This window comes from Parasteatoda tepidariorum, chromosome 3 (assembly GCF_982258835.1).
Source record: "Parasteatoda tepidariorum strain Cologne lab strain chromosome 3, Ptep-v5.0, whole genome shotgun sequence".
In the NCBI taxonomy this organism is placed as follows: Eukaryota; Metazoa; Arthropoda; class Arachnida; order Araneae; family Theridiidae; genus Parasteatoda; species Parasteatoda tepidariorum.
This window is the reverse complement of record NC_141757.1, coordinates 80,781,154-80,805,888: the sequence shown is the minus strand read 5'-3', so window position 1 is coordinate 80,805,888 and position 24,735 is coordinate 80,781,154. Positions and strand designations below refer to the sequence as shown.

Genomic DNA, 24,735 nt, shown 5'->3' with positions numbered 1-24,735 from the left:
AATGACGCCAGGAGTTATTTTTACAAAATTATTAGAAATATTCGATTTCTTTTAATGAACTTTTTAACATCTTCGAATAGGCTTTTTGTAAATGATGAATTGCCCTGAATTCGTTGAATAATCAAATCCAAATTTCGTAAGAAAAGTATATGCCTACTATATATTTTTACGCCATATTTTTATTAAAATGTTTTTCCCATAAAGCTAATGTTATGCATTATTTTTAATCGAGATTTGTATAAGTTGCTTCGCAGCAAAGTTTTGGAAGATATCTTAATATTTAGCATCTAAAAATGGGTACAAAAAAGTTGTCTTATGTCATGTCTGTCACCATGGAATTGACCTGTAAATATGTTTTACTTTTCCTCCGACCTCTAATCTTAAGCACGCTGCTGCAATTATTACACTGTCAGAAATTTTCAGTACTGGAGTGATTGGGGAAAAATATTTTTTTGCTTTCCATTAAAAAAATTTTTTATTTATTATTTGCATTATCTTTAATCAAATGTCAGTTGTTCCTGGAATTTTTTTTAACATTAATATTTCTTTAATATTATTAATTACTCTAGTGGTTTCTAAAATTTGTCTTATTTTTCAGCCGGTGGTCGATTTGAGGTGGATGAGATGTCAGGGGAGGTTAGAACTGTTGGAGGTGATCCTTTCATGCTGGACCAAGAATATGTTCTCTATGTTAAAGCAGAAGATTTAAATGGCATCAAGGTGACTGGAAAAGAACAGTCTACAGGTGAAGAACGGCTATCCATCATTGGCGGTAAAAGACCACCCCAGTTCTTCATGCAGTCATATTCTGCTAGTATACCTGAGAATAAAAAGAAGGATTCAGAGTATGAATTTGCTTTTTTATGTAATTTTTAAAATTTATGATTAAAATAAATTTGAACCTCACCATGGGTACCACTCTTCAGTCCTGGTTACTGAAATCAGTCTTAAGAAAAAATCAGTAGACTAAATTTCATCAATTAATATTTCTTTCCCATTCGTTTTTTTTAAAATTAAATTTCCTAAAATTCCTTAAAAAATTATTAATTTTTATATTACTAGGCATAAATGTTAATGTTAACATCTTTCAATGTTCATCTTAACATCTTTCTTACACTACTCTTGGTTTTCAATGTATGCTGCTTATAAGTCTGAATATAAAATTTGTTTAGATGCTTGTAGATGATTTATTTGTTACTTGTCACCGTTCTACAGTTATTAAAAATGGAACCTGGCATTTTCAAATTACGCCAGTTAAATCTAATTCATTATTTCCATTATTACAGGTGATATGTTCTAATATAATTCACTTTTGAATTATGGTTCATTTTATTACCTCTTCTATTTGGTTTTTTCAGTATTATTTTTTAAACGAAGTGGATCATATCAACCACCTGTATATTATTTATTTTCATAATAATATCCCCCTTCAATAATAGCTGGTTAGATTATTAAATTTGGAATTGAGTCCAAATTGCAAGCATCTGAATATTTCAATGACTGGGATCTATAGGTGAAAGAGTTTGATATGTTCTGTTGTGATGTTATTATTCACTTTCGAAGTATCTTTTAAAGATCCTATCAACAATGTAGTTATTTTTAAGATAATTAATTTTTAAGATTTATTTTTTATTGAATATCAACCCTAAGTTTGAGTTTTTGAAGCTTTAAAAATTGAAGCATCTGGTAAACTTAAGAGAATATTGTTTAAAATTTCTTATGTATGTTATTAATCTGGGTTACAATGTTTGCCAAATAAATTTTTTTTTTCCTCCACTTAAAATTGTTAGGTATTTTTTATGCTAAGTGGACAAATTTGTTGAAATGCTATTTTATTTGTAAATGTACTTGAATTTAATTTAATAATACTTTGTTGACATACTGCCTAACCTTTTAACTCAATGATTACAGTCCATATTTGTATGATTTGAATAGTTTTGCTCTAATAAATATTCTTCACTTGTTATGTTATATTTTCACCAGTTTTGCCCCTGGCAACTGTTTTCACGAACCTAATTTTGTATATTTACTATTATATAATGTAGAAAGTAGAATCTTTTTTTAATAATTTTATCATTTTTCTAATGTTGAATAATTTATTTTATAGGATCATTCAAGTGAAAGCCATGTCATTTGCTAATCGACAAATACATTATATTTTGCGTACTAAGGGTCAAGGTGCTGGAACCTTTATAATTGGGCCCACTGATGGTATTGTCAAATTGGCTAAAGATTTAGATTACGAAGATCTACGGCAACCTAAGAAATTTTCTTTGCAAATCACTGCTACTGAAGATTCTGGAGGATTTTCGACAAATGTTGAAGTATGTATTCTTGTGTAGTTAAGAATTGCTAAACCTTTATAATTCAACTTCTTAAATATCTATATGTATGCATCGATCAATTTTTGTACGCTATGAAGCATTTATTTGTTCAAAATTTGGAAGCAATAATTTACTCTTAATATTATATTGTTTGTGTGATTAAGTAAATATTCAAAGATCTACCTATGTGTTAACACAAAAATATGCACAACTTATGTAAATTAATGAATATTTTTATTAAGTTTGTCACAACTGACACTATAGATCAACATATTCAGTTGTCAAAAGAAATATTTTAATATTTAAACAAATCTTTGAACTACATTAATTTCAGACATGCTTTGTTTATAGAAGATAGAAATGTCAAAAAAGATTTTTTCCAAGTTGACTGAAATTATTTTCAAGAACAATTTGAAATATTTCAGTTGCAGTCATGTAGATATTAAAAGTCATTAATTATTAAAATAGTCAAGTTTGTAGATAATTTTTTAACTACATTTTTCTCCCTGTAAGTTTAAAGGCTGCATTTGGTACCTGCACTGCAGGATGTGCACCTTTAAATTAATGGTCAAAATCCTAAACAAAGGATATGCGGTACTATTCTGTAAGTATTAGTTATATCTTCTAGGCAAACGAATACTTTCATCAAAATGATTATACATTCTTGCCTTTTTTTATAATCTTTAACAGTAGTTACAGGGAAGAAATTAAAATGTCTAAAACAGTTCTATTTATTATGAAGTGGTATGTTTCAAAATCAGCAAATCCAGAATAAGGTGTTTTTAAAGGAAAATATAAAAAATTGACTTTGTTATGGCCATTAAAAATTGGCCATATTAAATAAATCTTTTTAAAATTTGAGGTAATTTTTTATGTTTGTATGTATTATAATTATATCATTCTTCTATTAATTTATTTTTTCAGTCAACTCCTTAGTTAAGAACTTAAGTTTAATCTAACAATCTTAAAATTTTTCAGCTTAATATTGATGTAACTGATGTTAATGACAATCCACCACGTTTTGAAGTCCCTGATTATCAAGCATATGGAGTACCAGAAGATGTGCCTATTGGAACATCTATTTTGCAAGGTATATATCTCCGTTAGGTGGAGTGATTAGTTTTAAAATACTTAATATATATTATAGGTATGTATGTAAAAGGGGTGAGGTATATGATTAATTCTAGATTCTTATAAAAGTTCACAAATCATTAACATATATAATTAAAATTATAAAGATTAAAATACATTATACGACCTCCTATTCGGGGTGCTAACAGGAAATTAATATCTATATTATTCAAAAGTGAAATGTAAGATCAGTTCTAAAAGTTTCAATTTATCTTTCAACAGCAGTGCCGCTATTTAAATGTAGCTGATGTAATGTCAAATCATCATTGAATGATGCAATGCTTTAATCTAGATGGCACACTACCGCCACTAATATTCTATGCACACACATGTATAGATATTTATACAATATAAAATCTCTCTAACGAGTCTTTCTGTATTAATTCTTACCTTAAAATAGATTTTCTTATTAACTTTAAGGCTTAAAATTGCTCTTTCATAAAGAGCCATAAAAAGTCAATATTCTAATTAAAAGAATTTTCTGTAGGTAATGGTTAATAATTCTTAGAAATATACTTATTAAGAAAATCCCAAAAATTCTTTGGAGTTCTGCATCTGTTAAAATGAAGTAAAATGGTTAAATTTTTTCTTTTGGATTACATTCAATTTTACCTTGCAGATTCCTATATGGTACAGTCCGAATTTGCTTCACTGCAGCGCTAATGGCTAAACCTAGACACTGACTAGGGAATCCTTTCATTAACAAATTTATCATGCGTTTCTAAATATAGCTTAAAAGACGTTTCTATTTGTAAGATATTTCAATATTTTTATCCCATATATATGCAGTGGATCCCCAGTTTTACATTGTCTGTTACATGCATTATCCTGTCTCTGATGCCATTTTCTGCCAGTTCCTGAAAATTGCCAATACCGATAATATTAAATTATTCTGGATTTTAAGTTATGTACTCTTTTTAAGAAAATTCTGCTTAATGTTTTTCTAGCAGATCAAAATAATTTTTTCTTTGCTAGACTCACACTGACTTTTTCCGTAATCATTCTTCCTTTCTTTTCTCTCATTTTTTAAAAAAAGTCTTGTTCTATTGTACAGTTTGAAGCTGATCATGCATTCTATTTTATTTACTTGTCCTTTTTTCTGTAAAAAGAGATTCCCTTCTTGAGTCAAAATCAGAAGGGTAGTGGTATGGTCAAACCACAGGAAGGGTGGTTTGGGAGCTTAAATTTTATAACTTGCGAGTGGAATTTTTCCAGCAAATTTCAACCTTTGTATCTTGAAATAATTCAATAATTTGAAAAAACGTTTCATTAAACAGCTTAGGTAATCATTTCTTTTTCTTGATTCCATTGATCAGCACGATGCCTCTAAAGCAGAAATAAATGTTCTTAAAAACTCTGAATTTGTTTCTTTAAATAGTGTGGACTGAAATGCATTGCAAAGGGGTTTAATAAAGTAGGCTTCTCTGTATCTGAAGGGAACATTGGGCCTTTGTTATGATATTGAAAATTTTCTGAAGTCGATGACGCATTTATGGACTGCAACACACATCCCATTGGTTTTCAATATCTGATTCAATGCCTACTTCGGCTAAAATGCCTGCTTCTGCTACAATTATAAAAGCAATAAATAGGAGTAAAATGTATTGAAGAATGAATATAGCCACTACTGATCAAGAGTTTAAAAGTATAAAGACTGTGAAATAATATTTATTTGCAATTGTAAACTAAAAGGCAAATTTGCAAACAATTGTAAGTATTGAGAGGAATATTGTTGAAATAGAATCTAAAAATTAAAAAACTGGCAAAGTCTTTCTAATCATGTTTTTCTCCCCCTATCTGCCAAGTGTAAACTTTTGAAATTTCAAAGTTTCTTTAATTTGCTTGAAATAAAATTCTAGTTTGAAAACTTGAAAAAATATTTAATACTAAAGGATTTTAATAAATAATTTTCATTCAATTACTACTATGAAATTTTTAATTTCTGTTCTAAATTAATTAATTTCAAGTAACAGTTTTTTCAAAACGGATCATTTAAATCTGTAATTATCTTTATCAACTTTCTTATCTTTTTTACATGTACAAGTGCTTAATTTGAATGAAGTATTATGCTTTTCAGTTTTTATTATTTCTTAAGGATAAATATTTTAGCCGAAATGTTTTTAATTTTGCCTTAAATATGTATATATTACTATATTAAATATGTATATATTAAATATATATTACTAGATAAATCAAATATTTTAACATTGAATTTAGTAAATTTTATTTTTTATTGCAGTTTCTGCCACTGATACTGATTCTGGAAAAAATGCTGACATAGAATATTCCTTAGATAAAAGTGATTTTACAATTGATGCTCGGGGAGTTATTTACTCTAATAAACGTCTTGATGCAGACATTGTAAATACATACGAGTTAGCGGTTCGAGCAGTCGATAGAGGAGAACCTCCGCTTACAGGTACAGCTACTGTTCGTGTCTATACAGAAAATCGAAACGATGAATCTCCAAAGTTCAGTCAGGATGTCTATACTCCAAGTGTGGATGAAAATGCTGGTCCTAACACATTAGTGACTACCGTGGTTGCCAGTGACATTGATGGGGATAATGTTGTCTTCGGTTTCCAAGGTGGCGATACTGTTGCTGGAATGTTTGAAATAGAAGAAAGAACAGGTAGCATACTTATTTAGTATCATTGAAAATTGTTGTCATAGATTATTTATATGTATGATTTCTTTTACTGCTTTTAATTGCTTTTATTTAAGATAATTAAAACAAAGTGTTTCTGATATATTATGACCACTTTTGCCAAATCTGAAAATAAATTTGGAAGTTGTTCAAATATGAATAATTCCTCATTTTTGAATGCAATAATTTATGTATGTTGTCTATTTTTTTTTATTATGTAAAAATAAATGTAAAAATAAATTTGGAAGATACCAAAATGACCTAGGCGTGGTGTTAGCAATAACGGTTGACAGGATAATACATCGATACCAAATCAAGTCTTTATTTAAAGTTTATTTATATATTATTTATTAAGTTCAGATATTTAATATGTAAGTGCTACTTAAAATTATCAAGCTTTCCTTAGATTATTTATTGTAAGAGTTCCTCTAATTTCATACGTATTTGTCTGGGATTTTATTAATTAATTACTGAATACTTTAAGATATCAAATGCTATTTTATTAATTAAAAAAATACATAAATGTTTTTATTCATGTGTACCATTTATCATTCGAAATATTTTTAATAGTTGGATATTTTCTTACTTAGCTCTTTGGATATAGGATGACAGGTATATTCAGATGCCATTAAATTTATTTGCTTTCTTCCTATAAATAATGCATGTGAAAGGCATTAACTGCCTACCATGCTATTTTTATTACTGCATGCTTTGACTAGAATTACTATAGATATCAAGTTTTATTATTTATTATTTAATTTTATTTGTTATATAACCAGTGTGTTCTTTACTATGCATGCCATAGTATTGTTTTTTACAAAATAATATGAATAAAAATATTAAATTGTATTTGCTAGCATGCATATGTTTTGATTTGAAAATATATTTATTGTTAACAAAGTAGTTATTTTTAATATAAAATATGTACCCTTAGAAATTAAAAACATCAGTATTGTTATTAAGTTGGTTTCAAACTGAGCATTGCATTTTCTGAGTTTCTTTCAAATGGTTTCTTTGAAAAATTTTATAATATTTTGTTACTTTTACAGGCATGCGAGTTAAATTGAGCATGATACTTGAAAATTATTGTATTTTCTTAATGTTCTTATTCTTGTTTATGTTATCTAATGTTCTTCTTAATGTTAATTATTGTCTTTAATTATGTTTTTCTATGTAACGATTTCTGTAATATTTAAATGTACAATATTCTGTAATATTAAACTTACTAAATTTCTGCAATTTATCCCAAAAATGCTTGATAATTCTCATCAATGGAATTTTACACTAATATATCTGTGCAGATAATGTTTTAATAATTAAACTATGTAATTAAAGTAAAACTATAGCATTAACATATTTAAAAACTGAAAATCTGTATGAAAAACTGAAAATATATAATTAATATTTTGAAAAAAATGAGAAATCTATTTAGGTTGGCTGTATAGAATATTTTAAGTTAGTAACTTATTAATCCAGATTAAGAATCAGTTATGTTTTCTGCTTTCTTACAGGATAATATCAACATTTTGTCACTTTCCTGTTTTGTGTTTTTTTTTATATTAAGAACTATTTTAAATCATTTACTACTGTTTTAAAATAATTCAACCAATTTTCTTCATAGTACTATTAATAAAATTATTGCCGAATTCTCAACATGAAATTATTTTGCTTTTAATGTCTTTTTGTAAACATATCTATAAATGAAATTAATATTTGAATTTTTTCCTCACTGTATGGTTCTCTCTTATCTCATTTATAGTGTTAAAACTAATTTTTTGAGATATTAAATAAATTTAAGAAATTAGATAAATTTGTTTCACTTCTTATATTAAGTACTTTTTGGTTTGCATCTAATTATAATTTGATTCAATAAAAACTTCAGTCCAGCATTTGCAGATAAACATAGTCTGTTTAAAAAATAAAATGGTGAAGTTCTAATTTTTATTGTAATTAAAAATTATCTAACTTTTTCTTTTGAATTGTAGGTGTTATAAGATTAATTAATGGTCAGATACATCTAGACAAAGACAAATATGAATTGAATGTAACAGCAAAAGATGATGGAGCTTGTTGTAAAAATGGCGAGCGGACACTTCACACAAGTACTGCGCTTGTTGTTGTCTTCATAACTGATGTAAATGATAATAAGCCTGTGTTTGAAAATTGTGATAATTATAATCCCAAAGTTGAAGAAAATGCAGACCCTGGAACTTTTGTCATAAGGGTAGGTTTTCTACTTATGTCAGTCATTAGAATGAAAATTATTTTCTACTGACTAAATTTTGAAGAATTTGTTGTTTTGTAAATAAACATGTAAGCAATTTGATGAATATAAATAGCTACTCAATTATTTCTATTTGTTCTTTTGCTTTGTATTGAAATAAACAAAATAGTAAGCAAAGATTTTTGTTTCGATGTTTGAGTTTTTTGTCATTGTTTTGCAGCTATATATTAGAAGAAATTTGACAATTTGATTTGTTTTATTTTTTGATGGATTTTTCTGATTTTAAATGGAACTTTTAACTTTGTTCGAAGTTGTTATTTTTAATACTAAAAATTTATTGAGCAATATTTTTCCTTAATAATGCAAAATGTGTTATTTTGATTTACCTCCTAATGATAATATTTAAGATGATTTTGATAACAATTACATCCATATATTTTCAGTGTAGTAGATGCAGTATAGCAGTTTATAAACTTATTCCAATGCAGTAAATCCAAATCTTTTATTTACATTTATTTATAATAGTATGTTATAAAAATGCATTTTTTTAAAAAATTTTCTTTTTGTTTTTAGCTCTCAAATTAAAGTTATATTTATCAGTATTATATAAATAAATTGTTTTGAGTATGATTTTGTTTATTTTAAAATAATTCTTAGTTTAAGGTTGAACTAAGCATATTCCAGAGCGATTTTTTCCAATTGCTCTGGAATATACTTTGTTTTATTTTAAATATAAATGCAAAATGATTTAATATACAGATAAAATGTATTGTCTTTTTCAATTAAGCTAGATATCTGACCAAGCAGATAATGTCTAACTGGTTGAGATGAAATAATTATTTACTTTATTTAAAACTCAGTATATTTTAAACGTCATTTTTGCCATATTTTGACTATTTAATCATCTGATCTATGCTATTGTTAATTTTTCTTAATTAACGTTGAATGCTTTGTGTTATCCAACAGGTTGAAGCAACAGATCAAGATAAGGGATATAATGGTCAAGTACGATATTCAGTAGTACAGCAACCAAATCAAAGAGGAACAAAATTCATTGTAGATGAAATTACTGGAGATGTTAGGACAAATAAGGTATTTTTCTCTCTCCTCTAATTGTACTTTTTTTTTTTTTTAGATTTATCAGTCTTATTATCATTTATGAATTATTATTAAAAATAAATTCAAACATGCTGTTTACATAAGGTCTTACACCCAATACACATATAAATATATAATCAAAGTATGAAGGTTAAAGCAATTTAGAATTTTTTTTAAAAATTTGTTATCTTTTTTTATTTCTTTTAATAGAATCTATTATAATTGTATAAATTTCTATATCATTTTTTGAATATATATATTATTCTTTAAAAAGTATGTACTTAATTGTCAAATTTATTATTTTTTTATGTTTAAGACTAAATTTACATTTCTGTGACTTAAAATTTGTTTTTTTGTTTTTTAAATTGCCCATGATGTGTTCTGTGAAAAAAATTACGTATTAGAGTTACATTAAATATATTCTATTCTGTCCTTCTGATTAAATCTTCGCATGATCCAAATTTTAAACTATAACTAGAGTCACAAGGGAATTTATGTTCAACTATTTATGTTAACACAGAACATGCTAAATGCAAAAGTGTGGATTAATCATACAATTTACAATCTAAAGACCTAACAACATAAGCAAAAAATTGACATTATACTTACAAATGTATGCAATAATATATACAAATGTATGCATAAATGTATGTAATAATATTTTTATATATACTGCTGTATTTATTGAAATCTTACCATTGCATCTTTCTTTTCATTCTTCGTACTTAATCAAAGGTTTTTTGATTGCATCAAGACAAGTGTTTTATGTATCAATATGGCTGTTAATAAGGAAATGTTTTAGTAGCGATTGTTTGTAGATTGTTGTTTGCTTAATTTAAATATTTAGGTACAATTGTAAACAATAATAATGACATTATAATTGAAATCAAAAATCGAATCAACATGGCTACCAGATGTTATCATGGATTAAGAAACCTGTTCAAATCGAAATTCACAAGTTGTTAAAAAAAATACAGTTATCCCAAAACACTAGTGAGATCAATAGTTTTATATGGCAGTAATTGCTGGGCAATTTAGAAAGTAGACGAAGAGAAATTGATGACTTTCAAGAAAGAAATATTAGAAAATTTTTTGGTGCAGTTAAAGAAAACAGAACCTGGAGAATTTGTTACCGACATGAATTACAATCAAAATGCAAAGAACCACACATAGTAAAAATCATCAAGGTTGGTAGGACATGTATTTCGACATAGCGTTGAAAATCCTGTTAAAAATAACCTTTCAAACACCAGAGCAGAAAAGAAAAAGGGGAAGACCTATAACAAGATAGTTGGACAGAGAATTAGTTAAAGGACTAAGGAGTTAATAGATGGTGAAATATAGTATAAAACAGGTCTAGTTAGGGTAAAATGACTGAGATGGCCTCGGCCGGCAACTCGGCTGTGGTACCCAAGAAGATGGTTTGTATATAATGTTTATTCCAAAGTGGCTAGTGCTCAACCTGGGCTTTTAGTTTCATTGGGTACTAGTTGTCAAGAATAATGTATTCCGATTTCAAATATTCTGCTTAAATTTATAATATGTTTAACAATGAAAATGACCTTTTAATAATCTCCTAAAAAATTGTGTTTCCCACAATGTTTTTCTAAATTATTTTTTATAAACTGCATATTTTTGTAGAGATTCTTGCATGATTGAGCATAGTAAATGTATAACTATTAAAATTCTTGTCTTTTGAAATGGATTCATAGTTTCTTAAAATTTGAGGTTTTTTATACTATTTACTTTCAGTTATGTAGCGATGTAAGTAAAGTATTTATGAAATTATAAAGTATTCAATAAACTTAAGAGTTGCTAAGCATTTGTGCTTATCATGAAAAGAGCATTCTGGTTTTAATTTTTGAAAATTTTGAACAAATTTTGTTATTAAGCAGTACATTTTTTGAAATTGTTAATACCTTCAAAGTTTAATGTATTCCTTATTGTTGAAAGTCTACCCTTCTTAGTATAATCCCCTATTAAAGCCACTCTTTTATTGTGTTTGCTATGCCAGGGCGCAATGTAATATTAAATGCTTATTAAAATGTTATATGAACGTCTATTATTAAAGCTTATCCAAACCAAGTTAGTCAATTAGCAAAGCAGCTGAAAACTAGTATTTTTACGCTTCCAAAACAAAACATTTCCATTGAAACACATCAGTTTAATAATAAAAGTTTCAAAGAAATTATTTAAGCCACTATTCTTTTGATGTTTCTGCACCTTAAATTTAAAACATCTTGAATTCATTTTGAAAGGAGGAAGATTTGCAGGATGCGTTAGAATCTTTGTTCTAAAAGATAGTTAAAGTTTATTATTGTAAACACCCCCCCCCTTTTGCCACAAAGAAAAAAAAATTGCACCAGTGCTCTAAAATTGGCTTACTAGTGTGCATTCATTAGGTTTAAAAGGATGCTCTCAAAATCTTAGTAAACTTCTTTTTCAAGTGTATAGTAAATTTTTTCTTTATTTTCTCTCTCTCTATATTGGGAAAATGTTTGTCTCCTTACGTGATTTATGTGCCACTTACGTATTTTTTTACTTTGTTTAGACTTTGCTGCTCTATGAGCTTATATATTTTATGTTAATGAAGGGGATAATATATGTGTTATTGAAGGAAATTTGAAATCTTGCTATTTGAAATGTGTGCATAATTATTCAACTTTTCTTAAGCCTTTTTAAAGTGTAGCTTATTTTTGTTAGATTCTTTTAGCATTTGTTAGTTATTAAAAATGAATGATATTTTTGTACACTCCTGATATAGCAACCTAATGGAAAAATGCCTGTTTTTTACCCCATCCACTGGTGTTGTTACATGAAGTGTTGACTATTTTGAAATCACATTTCATAAATTATTTAGCTCAATGTCAATTTACATTTTGTAATCTAAAAATTGTACTGATACACTTTTTGGATTAAAATTGTCATATAATAAGGTCAGTAAAAAGAGAAGTTTAATATTATTATTCAGAAATTGATTAGTATCAAATGTATTATACATATAATAATACATATTATATTATTACATTTATAATTACAAAAATATTAGAAAATTATTCATATTATTACATATTCTATGTAGGAAATGTGGATATAGTTTTTTTTTATATTAATAGTCTAAGATAATTATAGGTAGTTTACTATTAAAATGTAAACAATTGATCAATTTACTAAACAATAGTCAATTTACTAAAGTAAGTTAAATTAGACCTTGTTATAGTAAAGAAATGAAATGTAAGCAATTATTTTATGGATAAAAATTCCAAGCTATTGTAGTTAGTATTTCTTCCCTCTCATATTAGTGAATAGATCTAATTGCATTTTTCTTCTTTACTAGGTCTTCAATAGAGAAGGAGAGGATGGTCGATTTGTGAGTGTCACCTTAAAGGCCACTGACAGGGGAAACCCTCCATTGGAAGGAGTTTGCTCTTTCAAGGTGGAAATTACTGATGTGAATGACAACCCACCATTGTTTCACCGCTCAGAATATCATGAAAATATAAAGCAAGACACACCTGTTGGAAGCAATGTTCTTCGAATTGCAGCATCTGATGAAGATGCTGATAACAATGGAGTTGTTGTCTACAGTCTATTTCCAACTTCATCAGAATATAGAGGCTATTTTAGTATAAATCCAGAGTCAGGATGGATCAGTTTGAAGAAGTCACTTGATGTAAGCTTACTTCTTTGTTTTAAGTTAAGGCTGCACATCATTTTTCAGGAGAGAACTGCCTAAGAAAAAAAAATTTAAGCTTTCAGTAGTAGCTATGAATTCAGTTTTAATATCAATCGATAAAAACTTAATATTTCTTATTGAAATTAAAGTATTTGTTTGCCTTAATTTTTAAAAGGCTAAGTTCCAAAATGATATATAATCTTTACCCCGTATATGCAAATACTTTAAAAATTATTTGAAGTGTTGTCTAAAAACATGTAAGTCTTAAAACATGTTTAAGTCAAAGAAAATTTTCTTTATACACTATTAAATTTTGAAACTTAAATCTTTTGACACTTTGGATAAGTACTTCTACATATTGAAATTTTAATGTAATAATTTCAATGTTTTATCAAGGTTCATTGAAATTAAATTAAAAAATGGTAATGTAATTTCTTATTTAGATTTTTTCCCAATTTTCTTACAAACCTGAAAAGTACATTGACTCATCGAGGGATACTGATTGAGCTCTAATACGAGTCTCTTTATGTTACCAATATACTTTTTTTGTGTTTATTTACTTTTGGACTAAATTAATGCTATAGAAAAATGTAATGCAATTATTATCAAGAGATAAGCTCAAACTTTTAATTAATGTAATTAATTAAAATGATTAATGATTTAATTAATGTAAAGAACAATTTAAAATCAATATAAAAAAACTCATCGGTTTCATCAAAAAAAGTTTTTTTTAAAAAAAACTAGTAAACAGTAGTTCTAAAATTTTGTGATGATTACCTCTATTTGTATTTTAATTTATTTAATATTAAATTCCTTTAAATCTTTTTTTTATGTTTCAATTGAAGTTTACTAATCAAGTTTTTGTCTATAGCGTGAAAAGTACTTTCTGAGAGCAGAAGCAACCGATAAAGGTGTCCCACCAATGAAAGCTTCAGTGAATGTCATTTTGGAAGTTGTTGATCGAAAAAATAATCCACCTGTTTGGGATCAACCTGTATATGGACCTATTTCATTAAAAGAAAACATCCAGCCTGGTCAAAAAGTAGCAGCATTAAAAGCTAGGCAAGTTATCCATTTTTTTTTTAAAGAAATTATTTTAAGAATAACTTAATGTAACCTGACTAACCTTGTAATTGATGCATGCATTTAAGTGTCAATGTCATTAAGTACTTGTGTAATGATTTATTTAGTATACCAAACATAATTTTTTCTTTTTAAATTTCAGATCTGGAATTCCCGATAACCCAAGAGTGTTTTATACTTTAATCAAAGGAGGAACTGAGCAGACGAATGGAAAAGATACATTTTATCTTTCTCAATATAGTGAAGGCGGCAGCACTTGGGCAGGAATTTATGTGAATTATGTATTGGATTATGAAAAAGTCCAGCAGTATAATTTAACTGTGAGAGTTGAGGTATGTGATAATTCAATTGTTAATATAAAGCTGACAGTAAATATTTGGTTGATTAAGTTCATGTTCCAGTATATTACAGGTTTTTATGTATATGTTGTAATATTTTCAGAATAATGGTGCTCAACAGTTAGCTAGTGAAGCTACAGTTTATATAGTTTTGCAAGATGTAAATGATGAAATTCCATTATTTGTTGAGCAAGAGCAGGAGACAGTGCTTGAAGGAATGCCTATTGGAACTAAAGTTACTCAAATAAGAGCTGTAGATAAAGATGGTACATATCCTAATAATAAGGTGGGTATTAAGCTTCAACTTTTCAGATTTTTTTTATTTATTTCGAAAAAAAAAAAAAAAAAACTTAATTTACATTTAAAGATTAAGTCAATTTCAGCAAACATGAATGTTTTCATTTCATTTTATCTATGTATTTTTTTTATCCTTGAAGAGACAAAATATACATACTTTCTTAACATTTGTTTTTTCTAATAATTCAATTTCTAATTATCAAATAGATTCATTCCATTGTACAATTGTTTATTTTCCACACTATTGAAACTAAATACAAAATTTTTCTATACGTGCCCAGTTGCTTAAATATTTTGCTCCTCTTGTTAAACACCTTCGATTAAAAAAATTAGCTATTCAAAATGCTTGCCCAAAAAATATTTTGCATTTACTATAGTTTTCAAAGAATCTGTTAGCAGTATATCTCATTTTGTAAATTGTAAATAATTGAATTAATGCACTAAGTATCTAAAAAATATGTTTAAAAACTTCATATCTAATTTTTTACACCAATAAGGTGTACCATATCTTATTACCTTTTTTTTTTCTTATAAACTTAGCTTAAAAATAATACAAATTTCATTAAAATTCTTTGTTATCTTATGAGCAATTTAATAGCAATTAAAAATTTATCTTTTTAATTCCATTTTTATTGTAAAATGTATTTTACTTTTGTTTTTTGTAGGTTTATTATTCAATTGAAGATAAGGATGATGGGGAAAAATTTAGAATCGATCGAGAAACTGGGGAGATATTTACGAAAGAAATTTTTGATAGAGAAGAGAGACAATCCTATGTTGTAATTGTAAAAGCTGTTGATGGAAACCCCTCTGCTAGACCCAATGTTCCTGAAGGTGAACCAAATTCAGGTACGTTTCAAAGAATTTGTCATTATTATTTTAAAATTCTGTGGCATGTAAAAATGAAATGGCTTTGCAATCTAATATCTTACCACAACTGTAACTGAAATATTAATAATGACAAAAACAAATAAGTGGTTTCCTTGAATGAAAAAAAAAATAAATATTGGATTTTGAGGGTGGCTGTATTGTTTTTGACATATTGTCAATGCTTTAAATATCTGCATATAAAGTGAATTGATAGTTAAGAACTTATTCTTTATAATTTCAATATACAGAGCAGATTAAGAGCTCAGTTTTTTTCAAACATGTGGCTATTAGCTGGTAAGAACTGAACCATATTTTTAATCAAATAATTTTTAAAAAACTGGGTAATTTTTGAAAGTATAGAAGGTCAAGAAATGTTTTTAAATTTTAACACTGAACTTACTAAAATGGATTTTCATGACTATTATATATATATCTTCTCTAAAATGAGATAAAGCTTCAATAGAGATCAACTGTGTGTAATGTTGAGATAATGTAATAATGTATTGTAAATTGGCTCGTACCGTTATACTGTTTTGTTATTATAGATTAAATCTAAATTTTGAATAATTTTCATTTGTAAAATGTTTTACAATCTTTTAATTTAATTGAATAAGGACCAAGAGATTTTTATTTCTCATATAAGTTGGAATGGAAATAAATCCTTATCATTCGGTAACAACTATGAAGAAGTATTTTTTAGTGCTGATCAATATTAATGTATCTTTTCTCTTGCTACTTTAATTATTTTTTTAACTGGAAGTATTTAAAAAAGTAGTTCTGCGTAGAATTTAAAATTATGCTGAAAATTTACAATTGATAAAAATTGAGAATTGAATCAGTTACATTCAGAAAATAAACCATCATAATCACTTTTTGTAAAACAGTCAACTAATAATATTGGAAAACTAAAATATTTTTAGATAAAAACTATTTTGCAAACATTTTTATTTGCCAATTGTCTATATCAAATATTCTCATTTTTAATTTTTATTTGAGTTTTAATTTTAGAGGATTCACTTATTTATAGAGTATTATTTGTTAAATCTACTCTTTTATTTTTTTATTCTTTAAATAAGAAGTTGCACTTAATTTTACAATTTTAATTTTTCTGGTGCTGCCATCTATTGGTGTGGTTAGTTTTTAAAACAAAAAAAGCTTAATCAAGAAGCAAATAGTGATAAAATTAATGCTTGTTTTTACTTTTTAAAGTTAAATGATCAATAAAATAAGAAACACTTTAAAGTATGAAAGAAATCAAGAAAAGTGAGCTTTTGTGAATTGATTAGATTGAAAAATATTTAAAAGATACACTAATATTCAAATGATACAATAATAATTAAATTATAAAATTTAGCATCTTAGATAGTTTGCTTTCTTTAGGTAAACACGATTTTAATGAGCCTGCAATACCCTTATGATTTTTCTTTTGCAATAAGATTTGTTTTTGGCCATTGTATCAGCACCTAGTGTGTCTTTTTTTAAATTCAAATCCAACTAACTTAAAGTCTAAGTTATAGTCTACTCTTTTCTTTATAATGACATTCATTAGTTGAATATTAAAATCTATTTTATACCTATTCCATTGATTGATGTAAAATCTTCACTCTACGGAAATTTCTGATTTTTGCTAAGAAACTTATTAAATAATTCTTAACTATGCTATAGTTAAGAAATAGGGAAAAAATGTAAATTTTTTTTTCTTTCACCTCTTTATTAAATTATTTTTAATGATATAAAAAAAATCTGTAGATTTATTTTTTATGTTTTATCGCTTTCAAAGTTAAAATTTTTAAATAAAATATTTAACTCTACGCAACCTTTGTCTACTTATTGATATTCATTTATCTAATGAACCCTGGCCATTTTAATAAATTTTATCTTATTCATCTTAATTAATTTTTAATGTGTGCAATAAAATAACCAAATACACATTAAATGTACCTTAAATGCTGTTCAAATATTATGTAAGCTCCTAAGGTAAAGAAAGAGGGCTTTCTGATTGTATTTCTGTTCTTTCTTTTTCTTGTTTTCTTTCTTTCTGGAAACCAGAGTAGTGTAAGCAATTCAATTTATTTTAGGAAAGACATTGGTCATTTTTTTTTCAATAAAGTAAATTGAAAGACATTCAATTTGCTTTATTGGGGAAAAAATAGTAAATTGTAAAAATAATTCGATTTCAAACTTTTTTTTTTACCTAAGCACAGCAAATCTAATTTACCTAAGTACTTAATCAATAATCCTACAAAGAAACTATTTTTAAATAAGTAATTATTGTCTACTAGTATACTAACAAAAGGGGAGTAGAGAACAAGTTTTGATATTATACACTGATAGGCATAAAAATGTTTTTATTCTTGTAATTGGCATTTTTAATGCTTAAGATTTCAGAAAAAATTTTACTTGCCAATTTTTTTAATAGACTGATTTTGCTTAAGTATATTTATGAGGAATCTTATAAAGTAATTTTTTTTTTCTTTAACAAAAAGTCCTTTGACAGATATCACTAGGTTTAGTAGCTATCTGGACAAACTTCAAATCTAGTGAAATAAGGATGTATTTATCATGTGACTTAAAAAAGAATATACTTAATTAAAAATCTAGACACGTAGTATTCTTTTCTTCCTTACTATAGTATACTAATATGGTAAAAAGTAAATTTATTAAGTCATTTGGATTTTTTTAGGGCTTAATACTTTTTTAAAAATATGCGGTTCCAAACCAAAAGTTGTTTTCAAATTGAAGTGGATCAATAAGGATCGTAATAAAAATTTGTACCTTCTTTCATCACATAATTTTTGACACAAGTCTTTCTTTTATCATGGTTTCTACATGTATCATAGTTAGAGTTATCCCTAGGAATAAAAGAGGGTAGGGCACTTCCCGTCAGAAAAGGCACTTCGAGTTTTGAAAGGACACTCATTAACACCATGAAAGCTTATTAAAATGTGTAATATTATGTAATGACAGAATTTTATCCTTAATTTTTAAATTACCTTCTATGATACTGTGTTTAAAAATAATTCTCCTTCATTATCACAGTTAATTATTATAACTTTATATATAGCATAGTTTTTTTTTTTCTAAGAAAATAAACTAAAAGAAAAAAACAAAGAGGATTAATTTATAATCAATTTGAAATTTTCTTTGTATAATTTAAACTGAAGATTAAGAAAAAATTAACATTTAAATTTGCTTTTAAAAAAAAAACTTTAAAAAATAATTTTGAAATTTAAAATCACTTAAAAAATTTTTTATCCTCCCTCCTACTTGTAAACATTTAACCAGTTGAGAATAATTCTAACAAAGAAAATATTTGTAATAGTAATCAGAATTAAACCTATAAACAGGTAATTTTACCTGGATGTAATTATTATTTAAACAGTGTATTAATTTTTTTCAAATGGAATATGAATAAAAAAGCAATGTTTTTAAGAGATGACTGCTTATTTTTACAAAAAAGGCCAAAAGGGTGCATTTATTGGGTTCAAAGGGCAAACAGGGTGGGGCACTCTTCTAAAACCGCTGAGAGTGATCATAGTTATGTAGTTATTATCATGAAACAACGTAACATCGGCTTATTCATGTATGGCATTTTCTCTCTCTCTCAATCTCTCTCTTTTTCTTTTATCAAGATATCTATGATCAGGCGTATTATTTGAATAAGTGGATGTATCTGTTATACAGCATTAATAACAGATGACAATATTGATTATGACATTTACTGTGTATTTTTTACAATAAATATTTGAAGAAAGTAATGAAATTTATTAATAAATTTTTGCGTTGTTGAGGGTGTTGAATTTTCTAGGTCTTATTCTTATTATTCTGAATTTTTCCTTAGATGGTTTAATATTTTTCCTTCATTCCCTCATTGATAGTCATATTAAGAAATTAATTCTATGCTTACATAATTCCTTTGTTGCATTGTCAAAGTTTTTCATCGACTTTTTGACGTCGTTACCATAACGTAAACTCCTTTTCTTCTTTTTTTTAAGGAAAAAAGAACGAAATCAGTAATCAACTATGTTTTATTAATCTCTGAAAGCCGCCGGTAATAACGTCAAATTGAAGTCTCTCCACTAAACATTTTAATTAAATGAATATTTCATATGTCAGAGCTGTTTATGCAAAGTCTTTAATGCTTAAACAAAAGAATACGGAAAAATCCCGTTGAGAAAAAAAAAGACTGAATTAGTTTTTGGAACTTATTTCCTTTTCGTTTGCGTGTAAAACGTTTAATTTTGATTCAGTATATGTAATGCTATTTAAAGAATACCTTCTAGTTGCTTTTAAATAACTGCTTTACAAAAGAAAGTTTTTTTTTTTTTCAACTTTAATTTCCGCCCTTTTTTTGCTAAGCATTTTATGTTTAAACTGAAAACAACCATTGAATAATTTCTGAGGTAAAAACTTAAGCTTTGAAAATTGCTGTTCGCGAAAAGGGCACCCGCAATTCGCCTCAAAAATACATTTCCCTTTAATGTTAACTTTTTCCCCCCGTCCTTTCTTTTTTTTTCTTCTCTTTGTTCTGAGTGAAATTTGACAAGAGGGAAACTGTATACCTAAAATAAAATGTCTTTTCCCTTTTTTTTTGAATAAAAGGTTGTCTTTTATGGAGTTGCTTCCTAAAAAAAGCGCTCCTTGCGGCTTGAAACCCAGTGATGGGATTTAAGTAACTTCGTTACAGTACACCGCTTGTAAAGGCTTCAAACCATTTGAGAGAAGAATTTTTTTAGGCGTGCGTTGTTTTTCTGTCCTTTCGTTTTCTTCATAACTTGACATTTCCTCGATTTTTCCCTTTAGGAAAATAAATAAAACATATTTATGCTATTTTTTATTCAACTTCAAAGTCATGCTTTGGAAAACCGATCTTCCAAGAATTTTAACTATTAAAGTTATGCTTGTGAAGTTATGTTTCAACTTAAGTATTCAGTAGTTAAAGTGTTGAAGGAAAAAAAAAATATACAAATGAAGTTCTTTTTTCCTTTACATTGGGAGTATCGAAATCGAATATTTTCAACTGAAAATTTATTCATCACGTGTTGACATTATCGCTGAGTGATAGAGGTTTTAATATGGCGACAGTAAAGCTAGGATATATAATATATATCGTTGACGATATATCGCGATACCTTTCCCGATTTTTAACTTATTTACATTATTTTAAATTAGTAAATAGTTTTGTCGGCTGAAAGGAAATTAACACTCACGATAATGATACAATATTTATGATTCGTAATGATCGCGATATTATGGTTATTGATGCATGGTAATGATGATTTATCGTTAAATTATTTTTATAGTAGTAACGCCCCAATTAAGTTGAGATTTCTTGTTTGGAGCTTTTTTATAAATAACTATTTTCTTATTTCACTTGAACATTTTATTTTAACTGTTTTTTCTTCCCAATTTTATTTTGGCACTTCGATTTCTATTTATGTAGTGTCAAATATTTATGTAGGTTTTTCTATTGCAATCACTTTTTTTTTTCAAATTAATAATTAAAAATAAATTTATTGATTGGTGAAAGTGTCCGTCTCAACTTTCGTTAAGGATTTGATACTTTTGTGGATAGTGCTTTTGTTACTTTATAGTGTTTTGTGGATAGTGCTTTTGTTGTACTTAAAAAACTATATTATTATTATTTTACCAGATGCTACCTGAGAGAAAGTTTATTTTATTTATTTTATTTACCCTCTTTAATTTTTGAGTTTTAAAGGAATTGTAGAAATTAAAAATTCTTTTATGGCATTAGTCTTTAAACAATGTCACACTTGGTGGGAAGGGTTTCCTGAAATCGTGATAGCTAGTAACAAGAGATATATAAGCGGCAACAAAATGCACGAAACATCTTTTATTAAAAATAAAAATACCTGCAGATTAACTATTTTTGTATTTGTTTTATTTTTTCATCTTTCTCAGCATAATAAGTACACTTCTAATCATTATCAAAAATCTTATCAAATCATCATTAATAAAGAAGATAAAGTTTAAAAATAAAATTTGAAATATAGCTGCATCATGTGTTTTGTTTCTGTATTGCTAGTACATGACGTATATTTATATATAATATAGCCTGACCGTAGAGGGTAATGGAAGTGTGACACTTATGAGTGGGTCAAAACCATTAGAAAACGGGTGGTCCTTTGGGATCCTTATGTGTTACGTCTATTAATAAAAGTGAGCACAAAAAAAAAAAAAAAAAATTACGATTACATCTTAAAGACTGGTATTGCTTACAAGGGAAACTAGGGAAGTGTGACTTGCCAATTTTGAAATAAACTAGTGGGATGTATGCCTTATGAGGAATAATTTTAGGAGGCAACATTCGTTTCGGCCCATAGAAGGTCTTGTGAGAGATAAAAAATAATTCAATAATGGAAAAATCAGTATTTTATTACTTCAATGCAGACTATTAGTTATTGCAATTGTTTCATACTCCAATTAATTTGTAATTAATTGGATAATTAATTACTTTCACGTACTATATAATGCATATTTATTGTTAAAATTGATTTTGAAAATTTTATGTATCTGCAGTTTTTCAGAAAAACCTGTTAGGTCAATTTGAAAAAAAAAATTGACATCAAATTTTTGTAAATTTTTTTTTTCCAAAAAACTTTCCAAATTAATTGGAGTATGTAATTGCAAATCAATTAATTAATTAATAATTTCTGATTAATTTATTAATTAAAAAATTAATTAATTATCCAATTAATTACAAATTAATTGGATTATGAGACAATTACAATAACTAATAGTCTGCATTGAACTAATAAAATACCGATTTTTCCATATATTGAATTATTTTTTATCTCTCACAAGACCTTCTATGGGCCGAAACGAATGTTGCCCCCTAAAATTGTTCGTCATAAGGCATACATCCCACTAGTTTATTTCAAAATTGGCGAGTCACACTTCCCTAGTTTCCCTTGTTAGACGCAGGATTGTAAATAATGAAACTACAACTTTAGTTGATAATTTCTTATCCTTTAAATATTTCTATTATTAATATAATTATTTTAAATATATATTTTAGTCTCTTTTTAAAAGAAAAACAGGTGTTACAAAATCGTTCATTTTTGTGAAGGTTATTATGGTGTCTGAGCTGGTTTTCCGATTTCAAAAGGTATTTTGTGTGCCAATCAAATTCGGTACTATTTTGTGTGTCTTAAACTTTCACTATTGATTAGTTGCCTAGAAAAACAGAAGACAACGGGATAAAATAAAAGGGTAAAGAAAAAAAGGAAATATTTTCCCCATGTCTTGTCTGGAGCTGTGTAAACACGGAAAGGGAACTCATTTGGAACTTGTGTGTCTTGTTTCAATTTTGAAGGGGCGGGATAAGAATCCACCTTGTTATTTTCAAGATTTGCTCCCTCACAAATAGGAAAACCCTTTTTTTCTGCCAGTTTGTGCTCTAAAAAAGTACAGATTCGCGCACTTTAGAGAGAGAGATAAAAAAAATGAACGAAATAAAACCCTTAAGGGAAAAAAGAAGGGAAAAAAAATTCTTTCGTTCAAATAAGTCCGAATAAATAACAAAAGAAACGATGATCCCAAACCAAGCAACACGTGGTGATGGATAGAAACGTTGGAGACCCCGCGGTCCTTGCTGCTTCTCATTACTTTTAAGGGAGTAATTTAAAAATCGATGAGGTGACAGAGGATAGAGCTGCTTTCGATTATAACAAAAATAAATTGAAGAAGTATTCGATCTCAAGATAAATAAGTCTTCCTTTCTCTTTTTTTTCCTCGTCTCCCCATCGGAAGATTTTCTCCATCGAAGATTTTGGCTGGCATGTCTTGAAGCTTAGAGCACCAGCTTCTTCTAAATTGTCTTTATTATTTAACCCCTCTGGATGTTTTAGATATGCTCGTATATGTTAATATAATGTTAATGAAATGGAAAATACGTTGTTCTGTAATGGGTGTCAAGTTTGATTTATTTTTTTTATCTAGTGTCCTTCAGGGCGAAATTGTGCAGGATCAGTGAATGTTATTGATTAAAATAAAGTTTATATTCTCAACTGCTATGTTACTACATTTTGGAAGAGTTTTCTATAAATTGGTCAATTAAGAATATGATTCTTCCTCGTATATGTAAATTATTTCTTTCTTTTCGAATTTAGTAAACATTTTCATTCTTGGTAATTAGTATGTTAGTGTCGCATCCTGCTGATATATTGGATCTTCCGTAAAGAGGACCCTTAAAATATGTATTTTTTGGAATCCTTCACTATAGTAGGTACTTCTAAAATGAACTTGAATTAAACTGATGTTAACTGATGTTCATTTTGTTAAATATAATTAATAATGATATAATTAATAAATATTTACTAAATAAATCATATTCCTTTTAACTAATAACGGCACGTAATTGACGTTTAATGTCAAATGTATACTTTTATGTTCTAGTGGTGCTTATTTTGTAATAAAAACGCTATCAGTTTTAATTATAAAATTCAACATATTTTGTGTTTTGTTTAGGCTGCATATAATATTTGTTAAAATCATTGACACAAAAAATCTGCGTATCAGGACAGGGGTCGCTAAACATTATTTAAGCGAAGGGGGACGCTGTTGAAATCTTAACTAATCACTACAAAAAGCGAAATTAAAAACATAAATTGTTTTCATTGCCGTAAAAAATTTTTTTTTTTACAACTGCCGTAAGAAACAAAGGGAGTGAACTGAAGATTTTTTGAAATACCTTCGATTGAAATGGTAATCAAAAAACTTAAAATTTCATTAGGCAATTTAAAGACAGCTATTATTAGATCGTCAGGTATACCCTCCTCCCCAATGATTTGTTAGTAAACTACTTCTCATATGAATAGTTAAGTACGATAACGGTACATAATGATTTACTGTATAAGATAAGGTGATCTAATAATGTACCCTTATAATGTAAAAGTTTTATTTTTAACTAAGCTTTCGGTAAGAATTACTTTGTCTAAATTACTGAAAATATTCTAAGTTAAGAAATAAAACCCAATTTTTGAATGGAACTATTCTTTAAATGGAGCATTTTTTAAAAAGAATCT

General features: G+C 27.1%; 1 protein-coding gene across 2 annotated transcripts in view; it reads left to right on the top strand.

Annotated features, from left to right (window-relative positions):
• Positions 1-24,735, top strand: part of LOC107450889 (neural-cadherin-like) — a 301,833-nt gene that overhangs the window by 48,118 nt on the left and 228,980 nt on the right. For both annotated transcript variants that reach the window (XM_016066818.4, NM_001323824.1), the window contains 11 exon segments: positions 599-845; positions 2,108-2,324; positions 3,303-3,414; positions 5,695-6,087; positions 8,088-8,326; positions 9,293-9,418; positions 12,762-13,097; positions 13,972-14,162; positions 14,326-14,515; positions 14,625-14,807; positions 15,484-15,667. In XM_016066818.4, coding sequence (XP_015922304.1) covers positions 599-845; positions 2,108-2,324; positions 3,303-3,414; positions 5,695-6,087; positions 8,088-8,326; positions 9,293-9,418; positions 12,762-13,097; positions 13,972-14,162; positions 14,326-14,515; positions 14,625-14,807; positions 15,484-15,667 — 2,418 coding nt within the window.